The following is a 27,146-nucleotide window of genomic DNA, read 5'->3' as shown; positions in this document are numbered from 1 at the left end:
AGCAGTGTGACACAGACAACAACAGAGAGTTAGTTACACATGGAATAAACAATAAACAAGCCAATGACACAGTAGAAACAAGAAAGTCTATATACAGTGTGTGCAAAAGGCATGAGGAGGTAGGCAATAAATAGGCCATAGGAGCGAATAGTTACAATTTAGCAGATTAACACTGGAGTGATAAATGAGCAGATGATGATGTGCAAGTAGAGATACTGGTCTGCAAAATAGCAGAAAAGTAAATAAAAACAGTATGGGGATGAGGTAGGTAGATTGGGTGGGCTATTTACAGATGGACTATGTATGGCTGCAGTGATCGGTTAGCTGCTCAGATAGCTGATGTTTAAAGTTGGTGAGGGAAATAAGTCTCCAACTTCAGTGATTTTTGCAATTCGTTCCAGTTGCTGGCAGCAGAGAACTGGAAGGAAATGCGGCCAAATGAGGTGTTGGCTTTGGGGATGATCAGTGAGATATACCTGCTGGAACGTGTGCTATGGGTGGGTGTTGTTATCGTGACAAGTGAACTGAGATAAGGCGGAGCTTTACCTAGCATAGATTATAGATGACCTGGAGCCAGTGGGTCTGGCGACGAATATGTAGCGAGGGCCAGCCGACTAGAGAATACAGGTCACAGTGGTGGGTGGTATAAGGTGATTTGGTAACCAAACGGATGGCACTGTGATAGACTGCATCCAGTTTGCTGAGTAGAGTATTGGAAGCTATTTTGTAGATGACATCGCCAAAGTCGAGGATCGGTAGGATAGTCAGTTTTACTAGGGTAAGTTTGGCGGCATTGCGAAATAGAAAGCCGATTCTAGATTTGATTTTGGATTGGAGATGCTTAATATGAGTCTGGGAGGAGAGTTTACAGTCTAACCAGACACCTAGGTATTTATAGTTGTCCACATATTCTAGGTCGGAACTGTCCAGGGTGGTGATGCTAGTCGGGCAGACGGGTGCGGGCAGCGAACGGTTGAAAAGCATGCATTTGGTTTTACTAGCGTTTAAGAGCAGGTGGAGGCCACGGAAGGAGTGTTGTAGGGCATTGAAGCTCATTTGGAGGTTAGTTAGCACAGTGTCCAATGAAGGGCCAGAAGTATACAGAATGTTGTCGTCTGCGTAGAGGTGGATCAGGGAATCGCCCGTAGCAAGAGTGACATCATTGATATATACAGAGAAAAGAGTCGGCCCGAGAATTGAACGCTGTGGCACCCCCATAGAGACTGCCAGAGGTCCGGACAACATGCCCTCCGATTTAACACACTGAACTCTGAGTCTGAGTCTGCCGATAAGAATACGGTGATTGACAGAGTCGGAAGCCTTGGCCAGGTCGATGAAGACGGCTGCACAGTACTGTCTTTTATCGATGGCGGTTATGATATCGTTCAGTACCTTGAGCGTGGCTGAGGTGCACCCGTGACCGGCTCGGAAACCGGATTGCACAGAGGAGAAGGTACGGTGGGATTCGAAATGGTCAGTGATCTGTTTATTAACTTGGCTTTCAAAGATTTTAGATAGGCAGGGCAGGATGGATATAGGTCTGTAACAGTTTGGGTCTAAGGTGTCACTCCCTTTGAAGAGGGGGATGACCGCGGCAGCTTTCCAATCTTTAGGGATCTCAGAGATACGAAAGAAAGGTTGAACAGGCTGGTAATAGAGGTTGCAACAATGGCGGCAGATAGTTTTAGAAAGAGAGGGTCCAGATAGTCTACACTAGCTGATTTGTACGGGTCCAGGTTTTGCAGCTCTTTCAGAACATCTGCTATCTGGATTTGGGTAAAGGAGAACCTGGAGAGGCTTGGGCAGAGCTGTTGGCCGAGGTTGGAGTAGCCAGGAGGAAGGCATGGCCAGCCGTTGAGAAATGCTTGTTGAAGTTTTCGATAATCATGGATTTATCGGTGGTGACCGTGTTACCTAGCCTCAGTGCAGTGGGCAGCTGGGAGGAGGTGCTCTTGTTCTCCATGGACTTTACAGTGTCCCAGAACTTTAGAGCTACAGGATGCAAATTTCTGCCTGAAGAAGCTGGCCTTGGCTTTCCTGACTGACTGCGTCTATTGGTTCCATAAATTAATTTAAAAAAAATTGGTGCCCATCAATATTACAAACTTACAGTATCATATTTATGCTCATATATATTATGTTAACTAATAGCAAAGACAAGTTTTGGAATTAGCTTAATCAAGACTAAATTCAATCTGTGTGACATGATTCCCTTGGGATTTATAATTTTAGAATGTCAGTGTACTAGGTAGTACACAGTGTAGGTTTTAATCATGACCAGAGGGACAGCCTAAGTGCCAAATTATCCTAGGTAGGTTTAAAACAGCATACCGTAATTGCTGGACTATTAAACGCACCTGAATATAAACCGCACCCACTGAATTATAAAAAAATATGTATTTTGTACATAAATAAGCCACACATGTCTATAAGCTGTCACGTTCTTTCAAAATCGAACCCAGAAGCAGACCAGGACAAGGAGAGTAGGAAGAAGGTGAGTATTTATTTACAAGTGAATGTGAATGGGTAGATATATCCAGGTGGGGTAGGGGCAGCGGTGGTGAGTTGATGGGAGTAAATAGGTGGATCCAATGGGGTAGCGGAATCCTCCGACGACCAGGCGGGAATGGGGTAAATGATCCGGGTGAGTAACTGAAGACAGAACAAACGGAGGTAAGTTTAAGGCAAGCAATACGTAAAAAACAGCAAAACAAATTCTATCCAACTTGAGGCTGATACTATGGCACAACATACTGTTCATGGCTAACGATCCGGCAGGGAATGGATGTCAGGTCCGGGCTTATGAAGAGGAGAGATGATGATCAGGACCAGGTGTGCAGATAGCTGATGGGATACAGGTGCGGGTAATCAGAACTCCCAACTGGCTACATTGCCCGGCAACCAGACAGGGTGCGTTCCAGGACGCCGGAAAAAAACACTCCAGGACAGAACACAGGCAAAAAACAGACTCAGGAAACGGGATTCGTGACATAAGCCGCAGGTGCCTACCGGTACATTGAAACAAATGAACTTTACACAGCCTTTAAACGAAACACGGCTTGTAACAAAAATTAAACAGTAGCCTACCAAGAAAGTCATTGGTCACTATCTTCCTCCTCCTGTGCACTGAAACCACTGAAGTCATCTCCTTCGGTGACGGAGTTGAATAGCCTCAGAATTCCTTCATCCGATGTTGGATCGCTGCCCTCTTCAACACGCAGCAGTCCAGCCTTTCGAAACCCATTGATGATAGTGGATTTTTTGACAATGCTCCACGCTGTCAGCAGCTCTATTTCCTTTTCCAACAGCCAGATCGTTCGCCTTCAACTTGAAAGCTGCATCATATGCATTTCTTTGTGTCTTTGCCATGATGAGGGTGACAAAATGACTACCGTAATAAGAATGATGGGATGTTTGAGCGCTCTCGATTTACGTCACATTATGTGACGGTGCTCAGTTTTTTGGCGGCATGAATCTTGTGAAAGCGGGAAAAATCCATAAATTAGCCGCGCCATTGTATAAACCGCGAGGTTGAACGCGTGGGAAAAAAGTAGCGGCTTATAGTCTGGAAATTACGGTACTTCTGCGGTTCTGGTGAGAACTGGCAAAATGTTTCACAAACTCATCCATGTTGAGGGAGCGTGCCCTCCTTGACTCAACACCGAGCATTCCGAGGTGACAACTTGTCATCAACCGTTATTGTCCTAAGGTGGGTTTTAATCCATTTTAAAGCTGAGAAGCTTCTCTCGCAAGAAGCACTGCTGACTGGTGTTTAACAACAGAAATCTTACAAAGTCGAAATAGCTCATGGAAGACCTCTTTATAAGGTTCTAGAAAAACAACCAAGTCAAGGAGAGTAGACGGTCTGTTGCTTCCACGTTTCTCTGTCCTATCAAAAAGCCGCTTGGTTTGATGAACCTCATGTTTGAGGTCCTCTAAATGTGACTCAAAGGTCTGAGCAAAGGCAAACAGAGGATCCTCATTCAAGAATGTTGTCCTCTTTGGGTTGCTCTGCAATCTCTTCAACCTCTTTCCATAGTTCTCCAATGTAACCCTCACTTCTGTAGTCCTGTAATGTGTCTGTAAGGGAACCTACTAGATCCACAGCTCTTGCTAGGTCAAGAGACCTTGATTGGAGTATGTCAGAAAGACATTTGGCATCACCAATCACTTTACAAAAGGTAACCAAAAGCCCTATGAAATGTAAATCTATCTGAGAAAGAAGGCCCCTTGCCTCCACTGATCTATCACCGCTATTTTCAAGTGTGATATCCTGTGGCACTCTCAGAACTGCTGGAAGCCTGTCCCTCAGATTACAGCTTGCCATGTATCTGCATGCCAACCTTACATCCGTAAGTCTCTGTAGCTTCCTGGGCTGCTGCTGTGGATACAGCTCTTTCTGAACTGCAAGCCACTTCAGATGAACCTATGAGCCAGATACAAAGTTAGAAAGCTTCTGCAGGAGAGCAAAAAAGTGAACTGCCTCATGCACGGATTTGACAGAATTTACAAGAACCAAATTCAAACACTGTGCATTACATCTTGCACTGATATTAATCCATGCAGACACACCAGAATGCTTTCCGCTCATGACGGATGTAACTTCATAGCCTTGCCCCTCAAGATTATTCCTGTAGTCCAGACCATGTTTTTCAAAGCAATCAATTATCATTGATTACATCTAAGCTTTCAACTAACTGAAAGTGTAAAAAGCTTTCGTGGATGGGCCCGTTGTAATAGTACCTCACAACTAAAGACATTTGTTATTTTTATTTACATCTTTGGTTTCATCTGCAATTACAATAAAAGCTTAACTTTATTTTACTTCTCTTATTATTTGACTTTGTATCATCTCAGCAAAGCCCTCAATAACTTTGTTCTGGATTTGGTGGCTTGTGTACTTAGCATTGCCACATGCATTCAGCCTTTTCTCTATGAGAGGGTCATGCTTTGTTATTTCTTCTAAGATTGTAAAAACAATGACCCTTGTTGTGAGAGTCATCAGACTCTCGATGACCTCTCTGCGTTATATTTTGAGTGGCAGTTAATAGGAGCACATCTGAAATTGTTTTAATGTAAGTACAGTTTTCCTCCACTTTCTTTTTCCAGTCCTCATTTATGACATCTAACATTGATGAGTTGCTGTCAATAGCCATTTTATGCTGATTCCAAGCATACGTAGATAGCATTGATATGATGCTCTGCCTTCGAATGGAGCTTAAACCCAGAATCTTTAAGCAGCGCCTTTTTCCAGTTACAAAACCCTGACTGTGATGTGAAGGCAGATTCAGGTGTACTGGGCAGAGAAAAAATGACTACAGGCGAAACAATACATTTAATCTTGATTTACAGAATATTCAAGCCATGAATTGTCCATATACCAGGAGCTGTTACAACCTTTTTCCTAGTACCATGCTGAGTTTTGGGAAATGTTTTCAAACACGGCTGTACAGGACCCTCTTCTCTGGATCTTGACATGTCTGAAATATACATTAAATAATGTGTCATATCTCTATGGAAATGTATAATTAAGGGATCCACAAGATTAGATACTAACAGCTGCTAACTAAAATGTGTAGTTTAAAGTATAGGCCTGGCCCTACCATTGGGTCCTTTTGTAACAGTCTGATATCTCTCCCTTTCTTTTCATGTTTAACTGACCCTATGCAAAAACAAGACAGTCTATGTTTACCTCTAGGCATCCAATTACCCACATTTTAGTCCAATCTCAATCTTAATTACAAATCCCCATTATCATAACTGTGTCACGAATCCCGCTTCCTGAGTCTGTGTTTGCCTGTGTTTCTGTCCTGGAGTGTGTTTCCGGTGTCCTGGAACGCACCCTGTCTGGTTGCCAGGCGAATTAGCTTGTTGGGAGACCGATGTTCACCCGCACCTGTATCCCATCAGTAATCTGCACACCTGTCCTGATCATCACCTCTCCCCTTCAAAAGCTCTGACCTGACATCCATTCCCTGCCGGATCGTTAGCCATGAACAGTATGTTGTGCCATAGTATCAGCCTGAAGTTGGATAGAATTTGTTTTGTTGTTTTTTACGTATTGCTCCTTAGTTCACGAGCTGAAAATGTTGTGCCTTAAACTTACCTCTGTTTGTTCTGTCTTCAGTTACTCACCCGGATCATTTACCCCATTCCCGCCTGGTCGTTGGAGGATTCCGCTACCCCATTGGATCCACCTATTTACTCCCATCAACTCACCACCGCTGCCCGCTACGCCACCTGGATATATCTACCCATTCACATTCACTTGTAAATAAATACTCACCTTCTTCCTACTCTCCTTGTCCTGGTCTGCTTCTGGGTTCGATTTTGAAAGAATGTGACAAACTGTGCCTTAAAATCAACTACCAGCCTAAGTTACTAGTTAGATCATGGCTAGCCCTACTCTGCAGTAAGTAACACAGCCAGCTATCATTTATTTCACCTTTACAATAGCAAACAGGCTATCTGCGAATTGTTGTAATCTTTTGAGTAACGTTAACAGATTGATAATAACAATTGTTCATTTTGAGTTCAAGTACGAAAATCTTGTGACTGCCGGTGTGGCGGTAATACAGTCACCATAACAGCCCTAGGTCTGGAGATGGAACAGGATGTACCAGTTACGAGCTGGTATGTTCTGACTGACGCCTTTTAGACTCAGTTATTCCAATAAATGTCCACCTGCCTCCCACACATCTATTAAGGAGGAAGTTCTCCCCATGTCACACACATCTGGTGAGGCAACGTGTTTTTCCAGTTCGCATTTTCGCTACCGATGATGACTAAGAATGCTCTTATTCAATCCTATGAGGTCAACTGTCAGTCATAACTCATTGTGTACCCATGTCTAATCTATTGTGCATTGTTCCACGCCTGCACTGCATGTCACAAAGGTCCATGAATGTTAAGATTCTTAACATGAACAACAACATTCTTCTACTTAGTCATCATAGCTTCATACTGCACAAGTCTATCTGAATCTGGGTAAGGAGACAAAAGGTGTAATTGCCAGAATATGGCAGAATCCCTTTATTTACCTGTCTATAGGCTACGTATACACTCAACCCCATATGTATTTGGACAGTGAAGCTAACATTTATAATGTATCTCTATACTCCAGCATTTGCAAATGTTTGGTTCCGCTTTAAATGAAGTGTAGCTTATAAATGCTTCATAAAGCCTTAATAAAGCCTTCATAAGCACTACATAAATGTCACAAATCATCTATAACTATATGTCATGCTCTATACAGGGTTCATAAATGTGGCATAACTGTGTGACATAACCACCCATGTCAAATGTGGCATAACCCACTATGTCATACATGACACAAACCTGTGCTTTATAAAGGGTGACATGAACACAGCTTAATAAAAGCTTTATGAATTATATCAAATTGAGGCATCACAAATCTAGCTATAACCTTGTCATGCATGTTGGCAGATTATTGCAGGGACCACCCATGCGTACAAATGTATGTGTAAAGGTATTGCTTCCATCCCTCTCCTTGACCCAACCTGGGCTGGAATGATGGACCCTCTGAACACGACAACAGTCACCCACAGAGCATTGTTACCTATAGCTCCACACAAGCAGCGACAGAGCAAGGGAAACAGCTAACTAGCCAGCCTTTCACACTGGTTATAAATGCACGCATGACTGTAAGTCGCTTTGGATAAAAGCATCTGCTAAATGGCATATATTATATTATAACTGTATATTTATATTACATTTCTAGGACGGCCTAAACTCTTTACTTCTTGTGTGCACTGCCAATATTTGACGTGACCTCAACTTTCCCCAGAATTCTGTGCTACAGGATGACACACTCTGAAGTGCAGTCACGCACAGAGTAAAACATTGGTAGGGCCCTTAATTATTTTTTGCCTAATTCAGGTTTTGTTCTCCCAAATTCCGCTTTCTCGGTTTTGTTTGGCCAGGATTCGTATTTCCCCCATTTCTTTCTAGCTTCGCTCTCAAAATCACATTAAAAAATGGATATAATAATAATAGGGTGCTCTACACACTGGGGGATTTTTAAAAAAGTCTACTAATTTTAGCGCACCTAGCACCTAGCACTGTTGTTTGGTTAGTTGTGTTTCTGTGCATGTGACAGAGTTCACAATTCAAAATGTGTGGTGCTACGGGTAAGTTAACCTTTATTTATGGTAATATAAATTAGCTAAGTGTTTAGATTGGCTATATGTGGCTACCTCAATCGCTATTTCAAATTATTTCAATGACTTCACAGCTGCTAGCTAGCTAACGTTAGCTATACCAATACTAAATTTAGCTAGCTAGCAGGCTCAGCTAAATAAAAAATCCCCATAGATACTTTACTACAGTATACCTCATAGCCAAGTCTCAAGCCATGTCATGAGATTTGCAAATTAAATAGGACTAGGTTGTCTCTAGCTAATAATCTTTTATTTTCTATTTGTCACGTTCGTCGTATGAATCGGACCAAGGCGCAGCGTGGTATGCGTACATTCTCTATTTAAAAGAATGAACACTGAACAAACTAAACAAAACGACACGTGACGCTATACAAATGAGTGCTGACAGGCAACTACACATAGACAAGAACCCACAAAGACCAAAGGGAAATGGCTACCTAAATATGATCCCCAATCAGAGACAACGATAAACAGCTGCCTCTGATTGGGAACCATATCAGGCCACCATAAACATACAAATACCTAGACCTACAAAACCCTAGACAATACAAAAACCCTAGACAATACAAAACCACTAGACAATACAAAACTCCTAGACAATACAAAAACTAGCGTATTCACCCTCGTCAATCCCTGACCTAACCAAAATATAAAGAAAACAGAGATATCTCAGGTCAGGGCGTGACACTATTACAGCAAATCAAGTCCCGATTAAGATATTGAAGGTGAATATAGCTAAGAAACCAGTTAGCTACCTAGGTCTAGGCCTAATTGTTTTGTAATCTCATAATTGAAATGTATGTATTGCATTCCATTTGTTGTTATTCCACCTTATTCATTTGATTTACATATAAAATACATAAGCCTGGTGCCAAAACCTGCAGTAAGTGTCCTTGGGGTGATTCATGTTTGCCATTGACTATAAGGGTTGGCCACATTCCACCTTCTTAACATACCTATGTATAAACTATACCTAGGAACCAATAGTCCCAACCCAACAGAACTACACAGAAGAAAGGGTGAATGCGCAGAAACAGGTGAGCTGTTCTAACACATCTGTTTGTAGAATAGAACATGTAAAATGTGAATGAAGACAGTTTTGAAGAAAGGGATAATGATATTCATGGTTATGACGATAAATATGAAACATTTTGCTTCTAGATTTGAATGGACAAGGAGCTTGTGACAATGAGGAATCAAATTATGCTTTTTGTGCTGTTTTTGTTGATGACGAGTAAGTACTTTATCCACTTTGTATCTTGATGATTGTGTTAGTATTTTACATGTGAATTTAAGCTTGCTCACCTTGACCCCCCTCCATTGTTTCAAAAGGTAAGGTGACCACTGCTGATTTTGGTGAGTTTACATTACACCCAATAACTTATTTCAATCCACGGACTAAATTGTAACTGACACCGTCATGAGATAGTTACATAACATGAAATAAGCAGAGATTACATCACTTAGTCTTAAAGGCATAGGTGGTAGTTCCTGAACTAGCACAGATGAATGGATTTGACTTCCTTATTCTACCGAAAGAAGGCTTGGTATGAAAACTACAAGTGTGAAAACTTGGCCTACAAGCATCCTAAAATAACTTATATTTAACTTATATTGTGACAATGTCACTCGAGAAGATCTGTGAATTAGAAGATTTTGCGCGGGTGTGCATGGATGTCTGTGGTATGTGTCTACCAAAGGAGGTTGGTGGCTCCTTAATTAGGGAGGACAGGCTCTTGGTAATGACTGGAGCGGAATTAGTGGAATGGTATCAAACACATCGTTTCCATGTGTTTCATGTCATTCCATTGACTCCGTTCCAGCCATTATTCCGAGCCATCCTCCCCTCAGCAGCCTCCACTTGTGTGTACTTGTACTTGTGAGAGAGGGGGGGAATAGGGAGAATACTGGAGCATGCCTCACTCTCCATTGACTTGCATTGGAATTGCTTAAACTGTATAATATACAGTGGCTTCAGAAAGTATTCATACCCCTTGATTTGTTACACATTCTTTGTGTTACAGCCTGAATTTAAAATGGATTAAATATACATTTTTGCTCACCACACAATACCTCATAATGATACAATGAAAACATGCTTTTCGAATTGTTTGCTCTTTTAAAAAAAAATGAAATACAGAAATTTCAAATTTACATAAGTATTCACACCCCTTTGCTATGACACTCCAAATTGAGTTCAGGGGCATCCAATTTCCTTTGATCATCCTTGAAATGTCACTACAACTCTATTGGAGTCCACCTGTGGCCAATTCAATTGTTTGGACAAGATGGAAAAAAAATAAAACACACCTGTCTATATAAGGTCCCACAGTGCATGTCAGAGCAGAAACTATACCATGAAGGCCAAGGGACTGTCCGTAGATCACCTCATCTCGGAGGTCATCTGGGGAAAGGTATAAATGTCAGGGTGTGCGCTACTGGTTGAAGGTAAGTCAGGTGCAGGAGAGCAGAGATGGGTGATAATAGGCACACTTTATACCCAATGAATACCCAATACCCAATGAAAATAGCAATATACGCCCAAAGTACACGAATGGTACAAAATAACCAAAACACACGGGCCAAACACAGACTAATACGGGCTACATGTAACAAACAAACAATTTCACACAAAGACATGAGGGGGAACAGAGGAATAAATAAATGTAGTGTGATTGGGAATGAAAACCAGGTGTGCAGGGAACAAGACAAAACAAATGGATACATGAAAAATGGAGCAGCGATGGCTAGAAAGCCGGTGACGTCGACCGCCGAACGCCGCCCGAACAAGGAGAGGAGCCCACTTCGGCGGAAGTCATGACAATAAAACAATTTCTAGAGTGTTGAACGTTTCCTTGAGCACAAAATATGGAACTACACAGACTCTGCCTAGCGCTGACCAAACTGAGAAACCGTGCAAGAAGAACCTTGGTCAGGGAGGCGACCCAGAACTACAGTTTTGATAAAATATTTCATATTTTTATCATATTTGTACTGTGTATTTGAGCTTGTGTCTTCAAAAGTGACTACACCGCAGCAATTTATATATTTTTTTACCAGAAAGGTGAGATTTGTACATTTCTTGGAGTGTGCAGCATTAGTAGTTATTGTTTATGCCCCTTCATGATAAATAGTTACTTTTGGGGATTACAGTGATTACATTTAAGATAAAATTGAGTTACATTTAAGTGGTATTGCATATACTATAGGAGTGTGTGTGAGAGAGTGTGTGGCTTTCTTTAGATATTGTTTTATATACAGTATATATACTGTAAGACAACATGTTGACAATGGTATATTAAAAGAACACTTGGACCCTAAGCCCTTTATGGAATGGCCACTTGCTGATGTGTCTGATAGTGATCCCTCCAGTCTGACATGGTTTTGGGCAAAATGAGAATTGAGACAATACTCACTTATATTCCTGCTGGCACTTGTCCATATTCAAAAATTCAAGATCCATTCCCGAGCATCTCGTGTCCCGCCGCAATCTAAAATCAGTGGGGCTTTAAGCGTTTATATGAGACCAAATCTTGTATTTTGGGGGCTATGGGGTTTTACAGGAAGTGCTAAGTTTCCAACCTCTCTGTCTATATATTCCAGTGAACACTTCAACAACTGATGGCCCTTCAACAACCCCTGGTGAGTTTACATTACACCCAATAAATAGCTGATTTCAATCCACTTCTCAATTCTCTCTTACTGGATTGTAACTGACTGAAACCGTCTCTTATCTTAATGAGATGTTATGTTATATACCAAATATTATATATAGGTGGGGTTGTCACGAAAGAGCTGGGATTTGATCAGTAAATGTGTAGGTGTGACGCGGGCTTGCCACTGACTGGTCCACCAATCACTGTGCATCATGATTTACATGAGGGTTGGGTTTGATTACAATCATGTCAATGTTTTTGGATTTAGAGACTAATCATTTTTTACACTATGACTGAATAAGTTTTCTTCTGGCTTTGTCCTGTCCCTCTGCAGCAGGCACGTTTTGGGCTTTGGGTTTTGGCACTCTCTGGAATGTTGAGAATGTTGAGGGCTGGTGGCTTGTGCTCTTGCTAAAATATTATTTTCTGAATACTAGAATTAGCAAAAAATGAATCAAATCCGAGCAAAGCGAATCTATGGAAGTCAACCCTAGTTTACCTCGGCCCTCATGGCTCGGTAATGAATTATTGTTGCTGTCGAGTTGATACTCTTGAAATGTCACAAAATACTTTTTAAATCAACTGGTGGTTGAAGCATGAGACAACGCAACACATTACTCTTACATTTAAACCAACCGGTGGCTGCAGCAGGGTAGGGTACTAGGGGGTAAATAGCCCCCTGCGGTAACTGACCCCACCCCCCACCCCCCTCCGTAATTCACATTAGACCACAAGATGTTACCATACTATTATTATGAATGTGCTTCTGCCTGACATTTAGACCAGGGTTTCCCAAACTCGGTCCCCAGGACCCCAAGGGGTGCATGTTTTGGTTTTTGCCCCTGGCACTACACAACTGATTCAAATAATCATCTAATCATTAAGCTTTGATCATTTGAATCAGCTGTGTCGTGTTAGAGAACAAAACTAAATGTGCATCCCTTTGGGTTCCGGGGACTGAGTTTGGGAACAGCTGATTTAGACAATGACTATCCCAGTTAGCACTAGTTTATGCTAACTTGCTAGCTAGCAACTTCACAAGCAGTAAATGCAATTGCATCCCAGCTGCCACTTGTCCATATTAAAAAAGTTCAAGACCCATATCCGAGCATCTCGTGTCCCGCCGCAATCTAAAATCAGTGGGGCTTTAAGCGTTTATAAGAGACCAAATCTTGTATTTTGGGAGCTTTACAGGAAGTGCTTGTGCTAAATTTCCAACCTCTCCGTCTTTATCCTCCAGCGACCACTTCAACAACTGATGGCCCTTCAACAACCCCTGGTGAGTTTACATTACACCCAATAAATAGCTGATTTCAATCCACTTCTCAATTCTCTCTTACTGGATTGTAACTGACTGAAACCGTCTCTCATCTTAATGAGATGTTATGTTATATACCAAATATTATATATTAATGGGGTTGTCATGAAAGAGCTGGGATTTGATCAATAAAGTTATAGTTGTGACGCAGGTTTGCTACTGGATGGGTGGCCAATCACTGTGCATCACGATTTACATGAGGGTTTGGTTTGGATTACAATAATGTCCACTTCCCCACTAACACTAGATTAAACAGATGCACTGATTGTGCTCTATCCAAGCGTAGCCTCCAGACAGTGAGACAGCCCTGTCCATTACACAGTGCCTTGGAGACTCAGCATCGTTTACATAAAACAACAGGTTGACAATCTTATGTTGAAAGAACACTTGGACCCTAAGCCCATTATGGAATGGCCACCTGCTGATGTGTCTGATAGTGATCCCTCCAGTCTGACATGGTTTTGGGAAAAATTATAATTTAAATATTGTGCACTTGCATTCCAACTGCCACTTGTCAACAAAATGAAAAACCAATTCCCAAGCATCTTGTGTCCCGCCATGACCTAAACTCACTTTGGCTGAATTGCTGAAAAATCCCAAGAGTTTATTCTCCCTTTAGTGTGTGGCATAACCCAAATCAACAACAAAATAGTTGGGGTGAGGATGACAATGCAGAAAGTTGGCCGTGACAGATTGTTAGATAATCGCTGTGTGACCTAATTGTAATGATGTTATTAACGGACCATTTTGTTCATCTCAGGCCCACTCTATCCATTTGGGGCTGGAGACACAGTGAGCTCCCGATCCGATGATGGAAGTTCCCCTCCTATAACCCTGGAGCAGCCATTTGTTTATTTTGGAAAACCGTATCAACAGATACACGTGCGTAAAAATACATGTTTTTAACCTCTCTGGGATAGTACATACATTACATACATTATGGGGTGATAGTAGTACACACTGTATTTATTAATATGTTGCATGTTTTTTTGTGTTTTTTTTACTCCACCACCCGGAGTACAAATATCTATATATCTTTTTTTTAACTACTTTTCTGCTACATATACATACATTTTACATACATGGTACTTTTGTATAAAGCAGTCACATAACAATAATACATTACCAAACATAAGCGCTTTAATCCCACCCCTCAGATACTCTCAGCCCATCCCACCTATCACCATAGACCTCAGCTCTTTAATCCCACCCCTCTGCCACTCTCAGCCCATCCCACCTATCACCATAGAGCTCAGCTCTTTAATCCCACCCCTCAGCCATTCTCAACCCATCCCACATATATCACCATAGACCTCAGCTCTTTAATCCCAGACCTCAGCTCTTTAATCCCACCCCTCTGCCACTCTCAGCCCATCCCACCTAATCACCATAGACCTCAGCTCTTTAATCCCAGACCTCAGCTCTTTAATCCCAACCCTCAGCCACTCTCAGCCCTTCCCACCTATCACCATAGACCTCAGCTCTTTAATCCCACCCCTCAACCACTCTCAGCCCATCCCACCTATCACCATAGACCTCAACTCTTTAATCCCACCCCTCTGCCACTCTCAGCACATCCCACCTATCACCATAGACCTCAGCTCTTTAATCCCACCCCTCAGCCACTCTCAGCCCATCCCACCTATCACCATAGACCTCAACTCTTTAATCCCACCCCTCTGCCACTCTCAGCACATCCCACCTATCACCATAGACCTCAGCTCTTTAATCCCACCCCTCAGCCACTCTCAGCACATCCCACCTATCACCATAGACCTCAGCTCTTTAATCCCAACCCTCAGCCACTCTCAGCCCATCCCACCTATCACCATAGACCTCAACTCTTTAATCCCACCCCTCTGCCACTCTCAGCACATCCCACCTATCACCATAGACCTCAGCTCTTTAATCCCAACCCTCAGCCACTCTCAGCCCATCCTACCTATCACCATAGACCTCAGCTCTTTAATCCCAACCCTCAGCCACTCTCAGCCCATCCCACCTATCACCATAGACCTCAGCTCTTTAATCCCACCCCTCTGCCACTCTCAGCCCATCCCACCTATCACCATAGACCTCAGCTCTTTAATCCCACCCCTCTGCCACTCTCAGCCCATCCCACCTATCACCATAGACCTCAGCTCTTTAATCCCACCCCTCTGCCACTCTCAGCCCATCCTACCTATCACCATAGACCACCCTTGTTTGGTTTCCATGTGCCATATATTTATCAATTGTCCTGTGATGTTTTAGATCCTTTTTTTACCTTTCTAATTGTATAGTATCCACAAATTGTGAGCTAAAGATGAAAACCTTTCCTACAAGTATTATTATATTATTTATTGACTAACTATGGCTTTCCAAATAGCCCAACACTGCTATTTGTAAGGTTAATTTTAAGAGCATGTTGTGTTTTTTTTTTAACCATTCTTGAACCTGTGACCAGAAACAAGCTACATGGGGGCAATACCAGAGTAAATTATCTATTAATTCTCTCTCTTCGCAGGCAAAATTTACAGAGCTTAGATTGTTGTATGCCCCCTATATATAGCATTCTGTTGGTGGCAAGATTTTTATATAAAAACTTAAATTTAAAAACTCTAAGTGTTGAATCAACTATAGTTTTTTGTACCAGTTCATAAACCATATGTCATGGAATTGGTACATCGAAAATCTCTTCCCATTTATTTTGCAACCTGTATGGCGCAGCTGTCAACATTTTTGTCCTCAAATTAAACTATGCCAGTTCCTTTCAGCCAATTTGTATCTTTAATATATGGTAGGCAAACAAGTTCCCTACCGTCTCCCTTTTCCACTTGCCTCCTCTATTTTTGTGGTAGTACTGCATCCATTTGGTTGTAAGTTTGGATTGAGCAGATATTCCCATATATTTTCAATAGCTAAATATGTGACATAACTCCTCCGTTTCTATTCATAATATCATTCATAAATATAATACCATTTAAAAGAAAATCTATAAAGAATGTTTTTTTATTCATCAGTATATTTGAGTTTAACGATAACATTTGTTGTAATATTTGTTCTATCTTGTCTTGAGGATAAAACTGAAATTGTAACCAGCTTTGTATGGCTTGTTTAAGAAAGGGCAATACTTTAAACTAAATTTAATTTTCAATTAGTTGGAAATGAGAAGTTGTGATCTGTATAAAAGCAAAAAGGCCATTTTTGAACAAAGGCTGAGCCTTTCTTAATAATCTACTGGAGAACCATTTTGGGTTTAAGTATAATTTATGTATTAGTGAAGCTTTTAGTGAAAGGTTTCAAATGCTAATATTTAATCATTTTAGCCCCCCAAACTCATATTCATTATATAAATAGGCACATTTAATTTGTCTGGCTTAGCATTCCAAATCAAATTAAATAAGACTGTGCAGGGATCCAGATTGCGGACTTAAGAAAAAACTAGTCATCAGCAGACATTGACATTTTTGTTTTTATCCCCTGGATTTCTAACCCCTTGATGTTCTTGTCGGATCTAATTTTAATAGCTGACATTTCAAAGGCCATAATAAATAGATATGGAGACAACGGACAGCCTTGTTTGACTCCTCTTAAAACCTCAGTACTTTCTGAGAAGTAACCATTATTTACTATTTTACACCTGGGGTTGCTGTACATAACTTTAACCTATTGTATAAGAGATTCACCAAAATTAAAGTAATCCAGGCATTTATATATAAATTCTAGTCGTACTTTATCAAATGCCTTTTCAAAATCTGCTATGAAGACCAAGCCTGGTATCTTCTATGTTTCATAATGTTCAATTGTTTCAAGTAATTGTCATATATGATCTCCAATATGTGGTCCATGTAAAAATCCTGTCTGATCAGCAATGAACAATATCTGGTAAAACCTTTTTTATTCTATGTGCTATGCATTTCGCCAGGATTTTCACATCACAACATTGAAGCATTAGAGGCTTCCTGTATTTAAAATGGACTGGATCTTTATACTTACCACTTGGGTCCTGTTTTAGTAGTAATGAAATCACACCTTCTTGTTGAGAACTTGAACGTCTACCATTTGTATAGGAGTAATTCAAATATGCTAATAATGGATATTTGAGTACACCAAAAAAAGTTCTGATGTACCTCTACCGGTATACTGTCAAGCCCTGATGTTTTCCAGACTGAAAATATTTTATTGCCTCAAAAAGTTCCTCTTCAGTAAGTTGGCATTCACACAGGTCTTTCTGTAAATGTGTTAATTTTAAATTATTATTATTTACTTCCGGCGCCGACAGAGATGGCCGCCTCGCTTCGCGTTCCTAGGAAACTATGCAGTTTTTTGTTTTTTTACGTGTTATTTCTTACATTAGTACCCCAGGTCATCTTAGGTTTCATTACATACAGTCGAGAAGAACTACTGAATATAATATCAGCGTCAACTCACCATCAGTACGACCAAGAATATGTTTTTCGCGACGCGGATCCTGTGTTCTGCCTTACAAACAGGACAACGGAATGGATCGCATGCAGCGACCCAAAAAAACGACTCAGAAAAAGAGGGAAACGAGGCGGTCTTCTGGTCAGACTCCGGAGACGGGCACACCACTCCCTAGCATTCTTCTTGCCAATGTCCAGTCTCTTGACAACAAGGTTGATGAAATCCGAGCAAGGGCAGCATTCCAGAGGGACATCAGAGACTGTAACGTTCTGTGCTTCACGGAAACATGGCTCATTAGAGAGACGCTATCCGAAGCGGTGCAGCCAACGGGTTTCTCCACGCATCGCGCCGACAGAAACAAACACCTTTCCGGTAAGAAGAGGGGCGGGGGCGTATGCCTTATGGCTAACGAGACATGGTGTGATGAAAGAAACATACAGGAACTCAAATCCTTCTGTTCACCTGATTTAGAATTCCTCACAATCAAATGTAGACCGCATTATCTACCAAGAGAATTCTCTTCGATTATAATCACAGCCGTATATATCCCCCCCCAAGCAGACACATCGATGGCTCTGAACGAACTTTATTTAACTCTTTGCAAACTGGAAACCATTTATCCGGAGGCTGCATTCATTGTAGCTGGGGATTTTAACAAGGCTAATCTGAAAACAAGACTCCCTAAATTTTATCAGCATATCGATTGCGCAACCAGGGGTGGAAAAACCTTGGATCATTGTTACTCTAACTTCCGCGACGCAAATAAGGCCCTGCCCCGCCCCCCTTTCGGAAAAGCTGACCACGACTCCATTTTGTTGATCCCTGCCTACAGACAGAAACTAAAACAAGAGGCTCCCACTCTGAGGTCTGTCCAACGCTGGTCCGACCAAGCTGACTCCACACTCCAAGACTGCTTCCATCACGTGGACTGGGATATGTTTCGTATTGCGTCAGATAACAACATTGACGAATACGCTGATTCGGTGTGCGAGTTCATTAGAACGTGTGTTGAAGATGTCGTTCCCATAGCAACGATTAAAACATTCCCTAACCAGAAACCGTGGATTGATGGCAGCATTCGCGTGAAACTGAAAGCGCGAACCACTGCTTTTAATCAGGGCAAGGTGTCTGGTAACATGACCGAATACAAACAGTGCAGCTATTCCCTCCGCAAGGCTATCAAACAAGCTAAGCGTCAGTACAGAGACAAAGTAGAATCTCAATTCAACGGCTCAGACACAAGAGGCATGTGGCAGGGTCTACAGTCAATCACGGACTACAGGAAGAAATCCAGCCCAGTCACGGACCAGGATGTCTTGCTCCCAGGCAGACTAAATAACTTTTCTGCCCGCTTTGAGGACAATACAGTGCCACTGACACGGCCTGCAACGAAAACATGCGGTCTCTCCTTCACTGCAGCCGAGGTGAGTAAGACATTTAAACGTGTTAACCCTCGCAAGGCTGCAGGCCCAGACGGCATCCCCAGCCGCGCCCTCAGAGCATGCGCAGACCAGCTGGCCGGTGTGTTTACGGACATATTCAATCAATCCCTATACCAGTCTGCTGTTCCCACATGCTTCAAGAGGGCCACCATTGTTCCTGTTCCCAAGAAAGCTAAGGTAACTGAGCTAAACGACTACCGCCCCGTAGCACTCACTTCCGTCATCATGAAGTGCTTTGAGAGACTAGTCAAGGACCATATCACCTCCACCCTACCTGACACCCTAGACCCACTCCAATTTGCTTACCGCCCAAATAGGTCCACAGACGATGCAATCTCAACCACACTGCACACTGCCCTAACCCATCTGGACAAGAGGAATACCTATGTGAGAATGCTGTTCATCGACTACAGCTCGGCATTCAACACCATAGTACCCTCCAAGCTCGTCATCAAGCTCGAGACCCTGGATCTCGACCCCGCCCTGTGCAACTGGGTACTGGACTTCCTGACGGGCCGCCCCCAGATGGTGAGGGTAGGCAACAACATCTCCTCCCCGCTGATCCTCAACACTGGGGCCCCACAAGGGTGCGTTCTGAGCCCTCTCCTGTACTCCCTGTTCACCCACGACTGCGTGGCCACGCACGCCTCCAACTCAATCATCAAGTTTGCGGACGACACAACAGTGGTAGGCTTGATTACCAACAACGACGAGACGGCCTACAGGGAGGAGGTGAGGGCCCTCGGAGTGTGGTGTCAGGAAAATAACCTCACACTCAACGTCAACAAAACTAAGGAGATGATTGTGGACTTCAGGAAACAGCAGAGGGAACACCCCCCTATCCACATCGATGGAACAGTAGTGGAGAGGGTAGCAAGTTTTAAGTTCCTCGGCATACACATCACAGACATTTACATTTACATTTAAGTCATTTAGCAGACGCTCTTATCCAGAGCGACTTACAAATTGGTGCGTTCACCTTATGACATCCAACTGAATTGGTCCACTCACACAGACAGCATCGTAAAGAAGGCGCAGCAGCGCCTCTTCAACCTCAGGAGGCTGAAGAAATTCGGCTTGTCACCAAAAGCACTCACAAACTTCTACAGATGCACAATCGAGAGGCGGGCTGTATCACCGCCTGGTACGGCAACTGCTCCGCCCTCATCACCGGGGGCAAACTACCTGCCCTCCAGGACACCTACACCACCCGATGTTACAGGAAGGCCATAAAGATCATCAAGGACATCAACCACCCGAGCCACTGCCTGTTCACCCCGCTATCATCCAGAAGGCGAGGTCAGTACAGGTGCATCAAAGCTGGGACCGAGAGACTGAAAAACAGCTTCTATCTCAAGGCCATCAGACTGTTAAACAGCCACCACTAACATTGAGTGGCTGCTGCCAACACACTGACACTGACTCAACTCCAGCCACTTTAATAATGGGAATTGATGGGAAATGATGTAAATATATCACTAGCCACTTTAAACAATGCTACCTTCTATAATGTTACTTACCCTACATTATTCATCTCATATGCATACGTATATACTGTACTCTATATCATCGACTGCATCCTTATGTAATACATGTATCACTAGCCACTTTAACTATGCCACTTTGTTTACATACTCATCTCATATGTATATACTGTACTCGATACCATCTACTGTATCTTGCCTATGCTGCTCTGTATCATCACTCATTCATATATCCTTATGTACATATTCTTTATCCCCTTACACTGTGTATAAGACAGTAGTTTAGGAATTGTTAGTTAGATTACTTGTTGGTTATTACTGCATTGTCGGAACTAGAAGCACAAGCATTTCGCTACACTCGCATTAACATCTGCTAACCATGTGTATGTGACAAATAAAATGTGATTTGATTTGATTTGATTTGATTTATTAGGAAAGAAATCATAACAGTTAACACCATTCAGTGCAAATAGAGGAGTCTGAAAAGAAAACATGCTTAAAATATTTTGCTTCCTTTTTCAAATTATAATTTGAATCATGGATAACTCCATCATTTGTAACAAGTTTCTGTAAATTATTTTCGGTAGAATTTCTATGTTGAAGATTCAAGAGAAATGTTGTGCATTTTTCACAATTTTCCATCTAATTCACTTTATTTTTGTAATACATTACACTTGATCATTCTTGAATAAGTACCTCCATTTCTTTTTGTTTTTTTTCTCTAGCCTATTTTGTGCCTCTACAGTACAATTTCCATTACCTTCTGCCTGCGCTGTTACTTCCTCTATTTCCTTTATTAGTCTAATCTCTTTTGACCTAAACTGCTTTTGTTTTAATTATGAGTATTGTATTGAATGGTCTCTAAAAGTAAATTTAAAAGTGTCCCATACAATATGTTGCATGTACTTTATTTATTCACGCATTCATTTACTTTCACTTGTCAGTGTTGTAAGTGATGCAAAACCATCTTCTCCAACGATCTGTCCTTACAAATAAACAAATGATGAAGCGTAACCAGTTGTGTCTAAACTGTCATACAGGCTTTATTTCCAACTCAATTAAGAAATGTCATTTCAGGTGAACCACAATGGACATCTGACCTTCAATGCAGCATTTGCCAGTTCCATACCATACCGATTCCCTGCATTTTCCTCAAGAGATCTGATTGCTCCATTTTGGACCGATTTGGACAACAGGCAGAATGGTACCATCTCTTACCGGCAGTACAGCAGTGGCAGTGTTCTTCAACAGGCCACACAAGATATTAATCAGTACTTCCCAAATCTGGGCTTCTCTGTTAATTGGGTCTTCGTTGCTACCTGGGATAAGGTTCCCTACTACAACACTTTTGGAACAGTAAGACTTTTTGTTGTGACTCTGTTTCTATTGTCAGCTAAAGTGATGCTTAGTTCTTTTTAAGCCGATTAGTAAAAGCCTGTGAAGCTATGATATAAGATGTATAATGGGCAAGATTGGTACATGACACAGGGGGCTACAGTATGTATTCAAATGTGTATCTAATTTCCTTAATATAAGGAAATCACCTTCCAAGTGGTTCTGATTGCTGGTGGCCAATCCTCCTTCATCCTGATGAACTATGGGGAGATTGCACCAACAACTCAAAATATTCAGGTCAGAAGAATGAATGCATATTATACATTTTCATGAAGAATAATATATGGGTTTATATTCATTATCATGAGCATAAATTGCATTCCTGATGTGAATTATATATGGATAGTATTTTTATCTCTGATGCTTTTAAGAAATGATAATAACGATCTATGATATGTGTATTTCTAGGCTGGCTATGACACAGTCAACTCCATCCACTACTTCTCGATCCCGGGGTCATTTCAAAGCAACGACACAACTTTCAGTTACACCAGCAATGTCAATGTCACTGGTCGCTGGGCCTTCCAGACAAATGGTACTTTCAACAAACCTGGGTTCAAATACTATTTAATGTATTTCAATTACTTTAAATACATTTCAAAATAATTATTCAACGTTTTTTTAAAGTAGTTTACGTGAATGTATTAGGAAATACATTTGTAAAGTATTATATCTACAGCTACTTCTACTTGATGGCTATGTTTAAAACATTTTTTTTTAAAGACAAGTTCACCAGGATACACTTTGACATCATCTGGTGTGCAACATCACTTGATAACATTAAATAGCACTATTATCCCGTTTCTGCACCAAAACTCTGGTATTTTTCCTTATTGTATTTAGGGACCAATTGTTTTTACATGGTCCTTCAAGAACGGATTTAATGACCAACAGTTTTCTACATGGTCCGTCATTTCTCCGGATTTAGCGACCAATAGTTTTTACACTATGACTGATCAAGTGTTATTATGGCTTTGTCCTGTCCTCTGCAGAAGACACATTTTGGACTTCCTTGGCACTATCTGGAATGTTGAGTTGTGCTGGTGGCTTGTGCTCCATGCTAAAACATTATTTTGTGAATTCTAGAATTCTAGCAAACAATAGTTTACCTCGGCCCTCCTGAATTATTGTTGCTGTCGAGTTGATACTCTTAAAATGTCACAAAATACATTTAAAATCAACTAACTGGTGGTTGCAGCAGGGTACAACGGAAAACACACAAGAGTGGGACAAATCAAGGTGATCTGCCTCCATTGAAAATGAATGACTTATGGACTGCAAAGAGTTTAGTTAAGTAGTCAGTGGAATTGGTCAACATTCAGGGAGAGAAAGGGGAGCAGGTGATAGGAGTTTAAACAGCTGTACTGCTCTATACAATCCAATCAGCAGGATCGAAGGCGGGTGGGGCTTTGAGCGTTTATAAAAGAGTCCAAATCTCATATTTTGGGGGCTACAGGACATTACAGGAAGTGCTTGTGCTAAGTTTCCAACCTCTGTCTATATCTTCCAGCGACCACTTCAACAACTGATGGCCCTTCAACAACCCCTGGTGAGTTTACATTACACCCAATAAATAGCTGATTTCAATCCACTTCTCAATTCTCTCTTACTGGATTGTAACTGACTGAAACCAATGTTATATTAAAAGAACACCTGGACTCTAAGCCCATTATGGAATGGCCACTTGCTGATGTGTCTGATAGTGATCCCTCCAGTCTGACATGGTTTTGGGAAAAATGAGAATTTAAATATTGAGCAATAGTAAATAAAAGTAATTTTTTTAAACTAACAAGATAAGTTCACCAGGATACACTTTGACATCATCTGGTGTGCAACATCACTCTAACCAGTAAAAGTAGACTTTGCCTACTTGTTATAGTATAAAATCACATGATGCACGCTAGATGATGTCAAGTGTTTAAATCGCTCAAAATTATTTATTTTCATTTTGGGAAAAATGTTAACCTCTTAAGTGGGTTATCCATGAAACAGTAAATAAAATGTGTATAGCCTATGACTGATTGATAACATTAAATAGCACTATTATCCTGTTCCTGCACCAAAACTCTGGTATTTCTCATCCTTATTGGATTTAGGGACTAATTGTTTTTACATGGTCCTTTGAGACTGATTTAATGACCAACAGTTTTCTACATGGTCCTTCGAGACTGATTTAATGACCAACAGTTTTCTACATGGTCCTTTGAGACTGATTTAATGACCAACAGTTTTTTACATGGTCCTTCGAGACTGATTTAATGACCAACAGTTTTCTACATGGTCCTTTGAGACGGATTTAATGACCAACAGTTTTCTACATGGTCCTTTGAGACTGATTTAATGACCAACAGTTTTCTACATGGTCCTTTGAGACTGATTTAATGACCAACAGTTTTCTACATGGTCCTTTGAGACTGATTTAATGACCAACAGTTTTCTACATGGTCCTTTGAGACGGATTTAATGACCAACAGTTTTCTACATGGTCCGTCATTTCTCCGGATTTAATGACCAACAGTTTTCTACATGGTCCTTCGAGACAGATTTAATGACCAACAGTTTTCTACATGGTCCGTAATTTCTCCGGATTTAATGACCAACAGTTTTCTACATGGTCCTTCGAGACTGATTTATTGACCAACAGTTTTCTACATGGTCCTTCGAGACTGATTTAATGACCAACAGTTTTCTACATGGTCCTTCGAGACTGATTTAATGACCAACAGTTTTCTACATGGTCCTTCGAGACTGATTTAATGACCAACAGTTTTCTACATGGTCCTTCGAGACTGATTTAATGACCAACAGTTTTCTACATGGTCCGTCATTTCTCCGGATTTAGCGACCAATAGTTTTTACACTATGACTGATCAAGTGTTATTATGGCTTTGTCCTGTCCTCTGCAGAAGACACATTTTGGACTTCCTTGGCACTATATGGAATGTTGAGCTGTGCCGGTGGATTGTGTAATGTTAAATCAAATTCAAGACCCATTCCCGAGCATCTTGTGTCCAGCCTCAATCTAAAAGCAATTTGGTTAAATTCTAGAATTGTTATTATGTCAAAATTCTAACAAAAGTATTCTCACTTTCGTGTGTGGCATCCGCTCCATCAACAACAAAACCGTAGGGGGTGAGGATGACCCTACAGGAAGTTGGTCCTGGAAGACTGTTACATAATTGCCAAATTGTTACATTGTTATTCATATTATGCTACATCTCTGTATCAAACCTCTGTCTCTATTCCTTCCAGCTTCTACATCTGATGAGCCTTTCGCAGTTGATGACTTCTGCATGGATTCCATTTTTTGTAAAGGACAGGGTTTGACTGGTTCCGTTTATATGCTGAGCACTTTGTTAATTCTGGTGTTTCTGGTTTTAAATAATTGATTCTTACTTTGTTGCAATCAAGGGAGTGGTTTTATTGGCAGCCATAGTGCGTGTGCTATTCGTTCGAGAGATTTCTCTTTCAAAGTGAAGGCTGGAGTGCACTGGAAGAATGAGAGTGGGGAAGGAGGGAGCCTATTGTCTAATATTCTAAACAGTATTGTATGTGCAGTTGCGCTTTTGAGTTACTCCAGATCCACTCCCATTTTCCTTGGGCCCTTCTTCCTGGGTGTTTTAATGGGCTTAGCTATTGTATTGGTTTATTTGTGTAGATGGATAACTTGAAATATATTTACCTATTCATTAAAGTGGCAAATTCCAATAGAAACAAAGTGATCACTGTGCCACTTTTTGATAAACAGTTGAGGAATGGGGCTGGAGAAATGTAACCCAAATTCATAGATGGAGCTATGTGTGCAAGGACTGACTGATAACTATGTTACTCTGTTGCCAGACAGCGGTCGATTCAAAGCAGGAGCAACACAGATGTGTGCTCCTGTCATTTAGATTGAGTTGTGTTGATTTAAGCAGGAGCAGCAACACAGATGTGTGCTCCTGTCATTTAGATTGAGTTGTGTTGATTTAGTTCTGTTGATTTCAAAGCAGGAGCAACACAGAGTTCTGATTTGCCAGACAGCGGTCGATTCAAAGCAGGAGCAACACAGATGTGTGCTCCTGTCATTTAGATTGAGTTGTGTTGATTTAGTTCTGTTGCCAGACAGCGGTGGATTCAAAGCAGGAGCAACACAGATGTGTGCTCCTGTCATTTAGATTGAGTTGTGTTGATTTAGTTCTGTTGCCAGACAGCGGTGGATTCAAAGCAGGAGCAACACAGATGTGTGCTCCTGTCATTTAGATTGAGTTGTGTTGATTTAGTTCTGTTGCCAGACAGCGGTGTTTCAAAGCAGGAGCAACACAGATGTGTGCTCCTGTCATTTAGATTGAGTTGTGTTGATTTAGTTCTGTTGCCAGACAGCGGTGGATTCAAAGCAGGAGCAACACAGATGTGTGCTCCTGTCATTTAGATTGAGTTGTGTTGATTTAGTTCTGAGAGTGTTGGATGTTTTTATTATTTTGTATCATTGTTTTGGCCAAGCAGAGTGATGGTAATAACATTAGGGTAACTATTGAGATCTGGATCTGCCCCTGGAAGGAAAAAGTTGGAAATATTCTTACTTATGGGAGCAATTGTTAACCAATCTCCTGACATACATTTTCTATGTCATTGTGGTATTTTCTAGGCTTATAGACTTAGATAAGTGAGTATCTTTTTACATTGAAGCCTCCCTATATTTTCTCCTTGATAACTGTATTCTTATTGCACAAATGTAATTAACCTGATTACTTTCAAATATATACTGGTTGTCTGATTGCAAGTATTTGTTATGGTTTTCTTCCGATGAAGGAGAGGAGGACCAAAATGCAGCGTGGTTAATTCGATACATCTTTAATCAAAGATAAACACGAATAATACAAAAACAAAAACAATAAACCTAAACAGCCTATCTGGTGCAAACAAACACAGAGACAGGAACAATCACCCACGAAACACTCAAAGAATATGGCTGCCTAAATATGGTTCCCAATCAGAGACAACGATAAACACCTGCCTCTGATTGAGAACCACTTCAGGCAACCATAGACCTTTCTAGATAACCCCACTACATTTACATTTACATTTAAGTCATTTAGACGTCCAGAGTGTTACAAATTTAGACCTCCAGTGGAACTGCATCTAAATCTTTTTGATTACTTTATCCTATCCTAGGTATTCCTTAAAGAGGTGGGGTTTCAGGTGTCTCCGGAAGGTGGTGATTGACTCCGCTGTCCTGGCGTCGTGAGGGAGTTTGTTCCACCATTGGGGGCCAGAGCAGCGAA

The 27,146-nt window shown here is 41.3% G+C and overlaps 1 protein-coding gene across 1 annotated transcript; it reads left to right on the top strand.

Moving 5' to 3' along the window:
- The first annotated feature begins 9,142 nt into the window (after positions 1 to 9,142).
- LOC115117035 (sushi, nidogen and EGF-like domain-containing protein 1) lies at positions 9,143 to 25,788 on the top strand. Its single transcript, XM_065012260.1, has 11 exons — positions 9,143 to 9,217; positions 9,342 to 9,414; positions 9,513 to 9,536; positions 11,784 to 11,822; positions 13,077 to 13,115; positions 13,915 to 14,036; positions 21,565 to 21,843; positions 22,024 to 22,119; positions 22,291 to 22,417; positions 23,393 to 23,431; positions 25,135 to 25,788. Exons 2-11 carry the CDS (start codon positions 9,348 to 9,350, stop codon positions 25,269 to 25,271), a joined length of 969 nt encoding a protein of 322 aa, XP_064868332.1. The 5' UTR covers positions 9,143 to 9,217; positions 9,342 to 9,347; the 3' UTR covers positions 25,272 to 25,788.
- Positions 25,789 to 27,146: the final 1,358 nt, after the last annotated feature.

The sequence above is a fragment of the Oncorhynchus nerka genome, linkage group LG27 (genome assembly GCF_034236695.1).
Source record: "Oncorhynchus nerka isolate Pitt River linkage group LG27, Oner_Uvic_2.0, whole genome shotgun sequence".
Classification (NCBI taxonomy): domain Eukaryota; kingdom Metazoa; phylum Chordata; class Actinopteri; order Salmoniformes; family Salmonidae; genus Oncorhynchus; species Oncorhynchus nerka.
Note: the sequence above shows the minus strand (reverse complement) of the source record. Positions and strands in the feature narration are given on the sequence as shown.

Excerpts from the sequence above, each read along its gene's own strand:
- LOC115117035 (XM_065012260.1), top strand. The coding sequence starts at position 9,348 with ATGGACAAGGAGCTTGTGACAATGAGGAATCAAATTATGCTTTTTGTG. Across the intron at positions 11,823-13,076 it reads TGGCCCTTCAACAACCCCTG|CGACCACTTCAACAACTGAT; the intron begins GTGAGTTTACAT and ends TTTATCCTCCAG. Across the intron at positions 13,116-13,914 it reads TGGCCCTTCAACAACCCCTG|GCCCACTCTATCCATTTGGG; the intron begins GTGAGTTTACAT and ends TGTTCATCTCAG.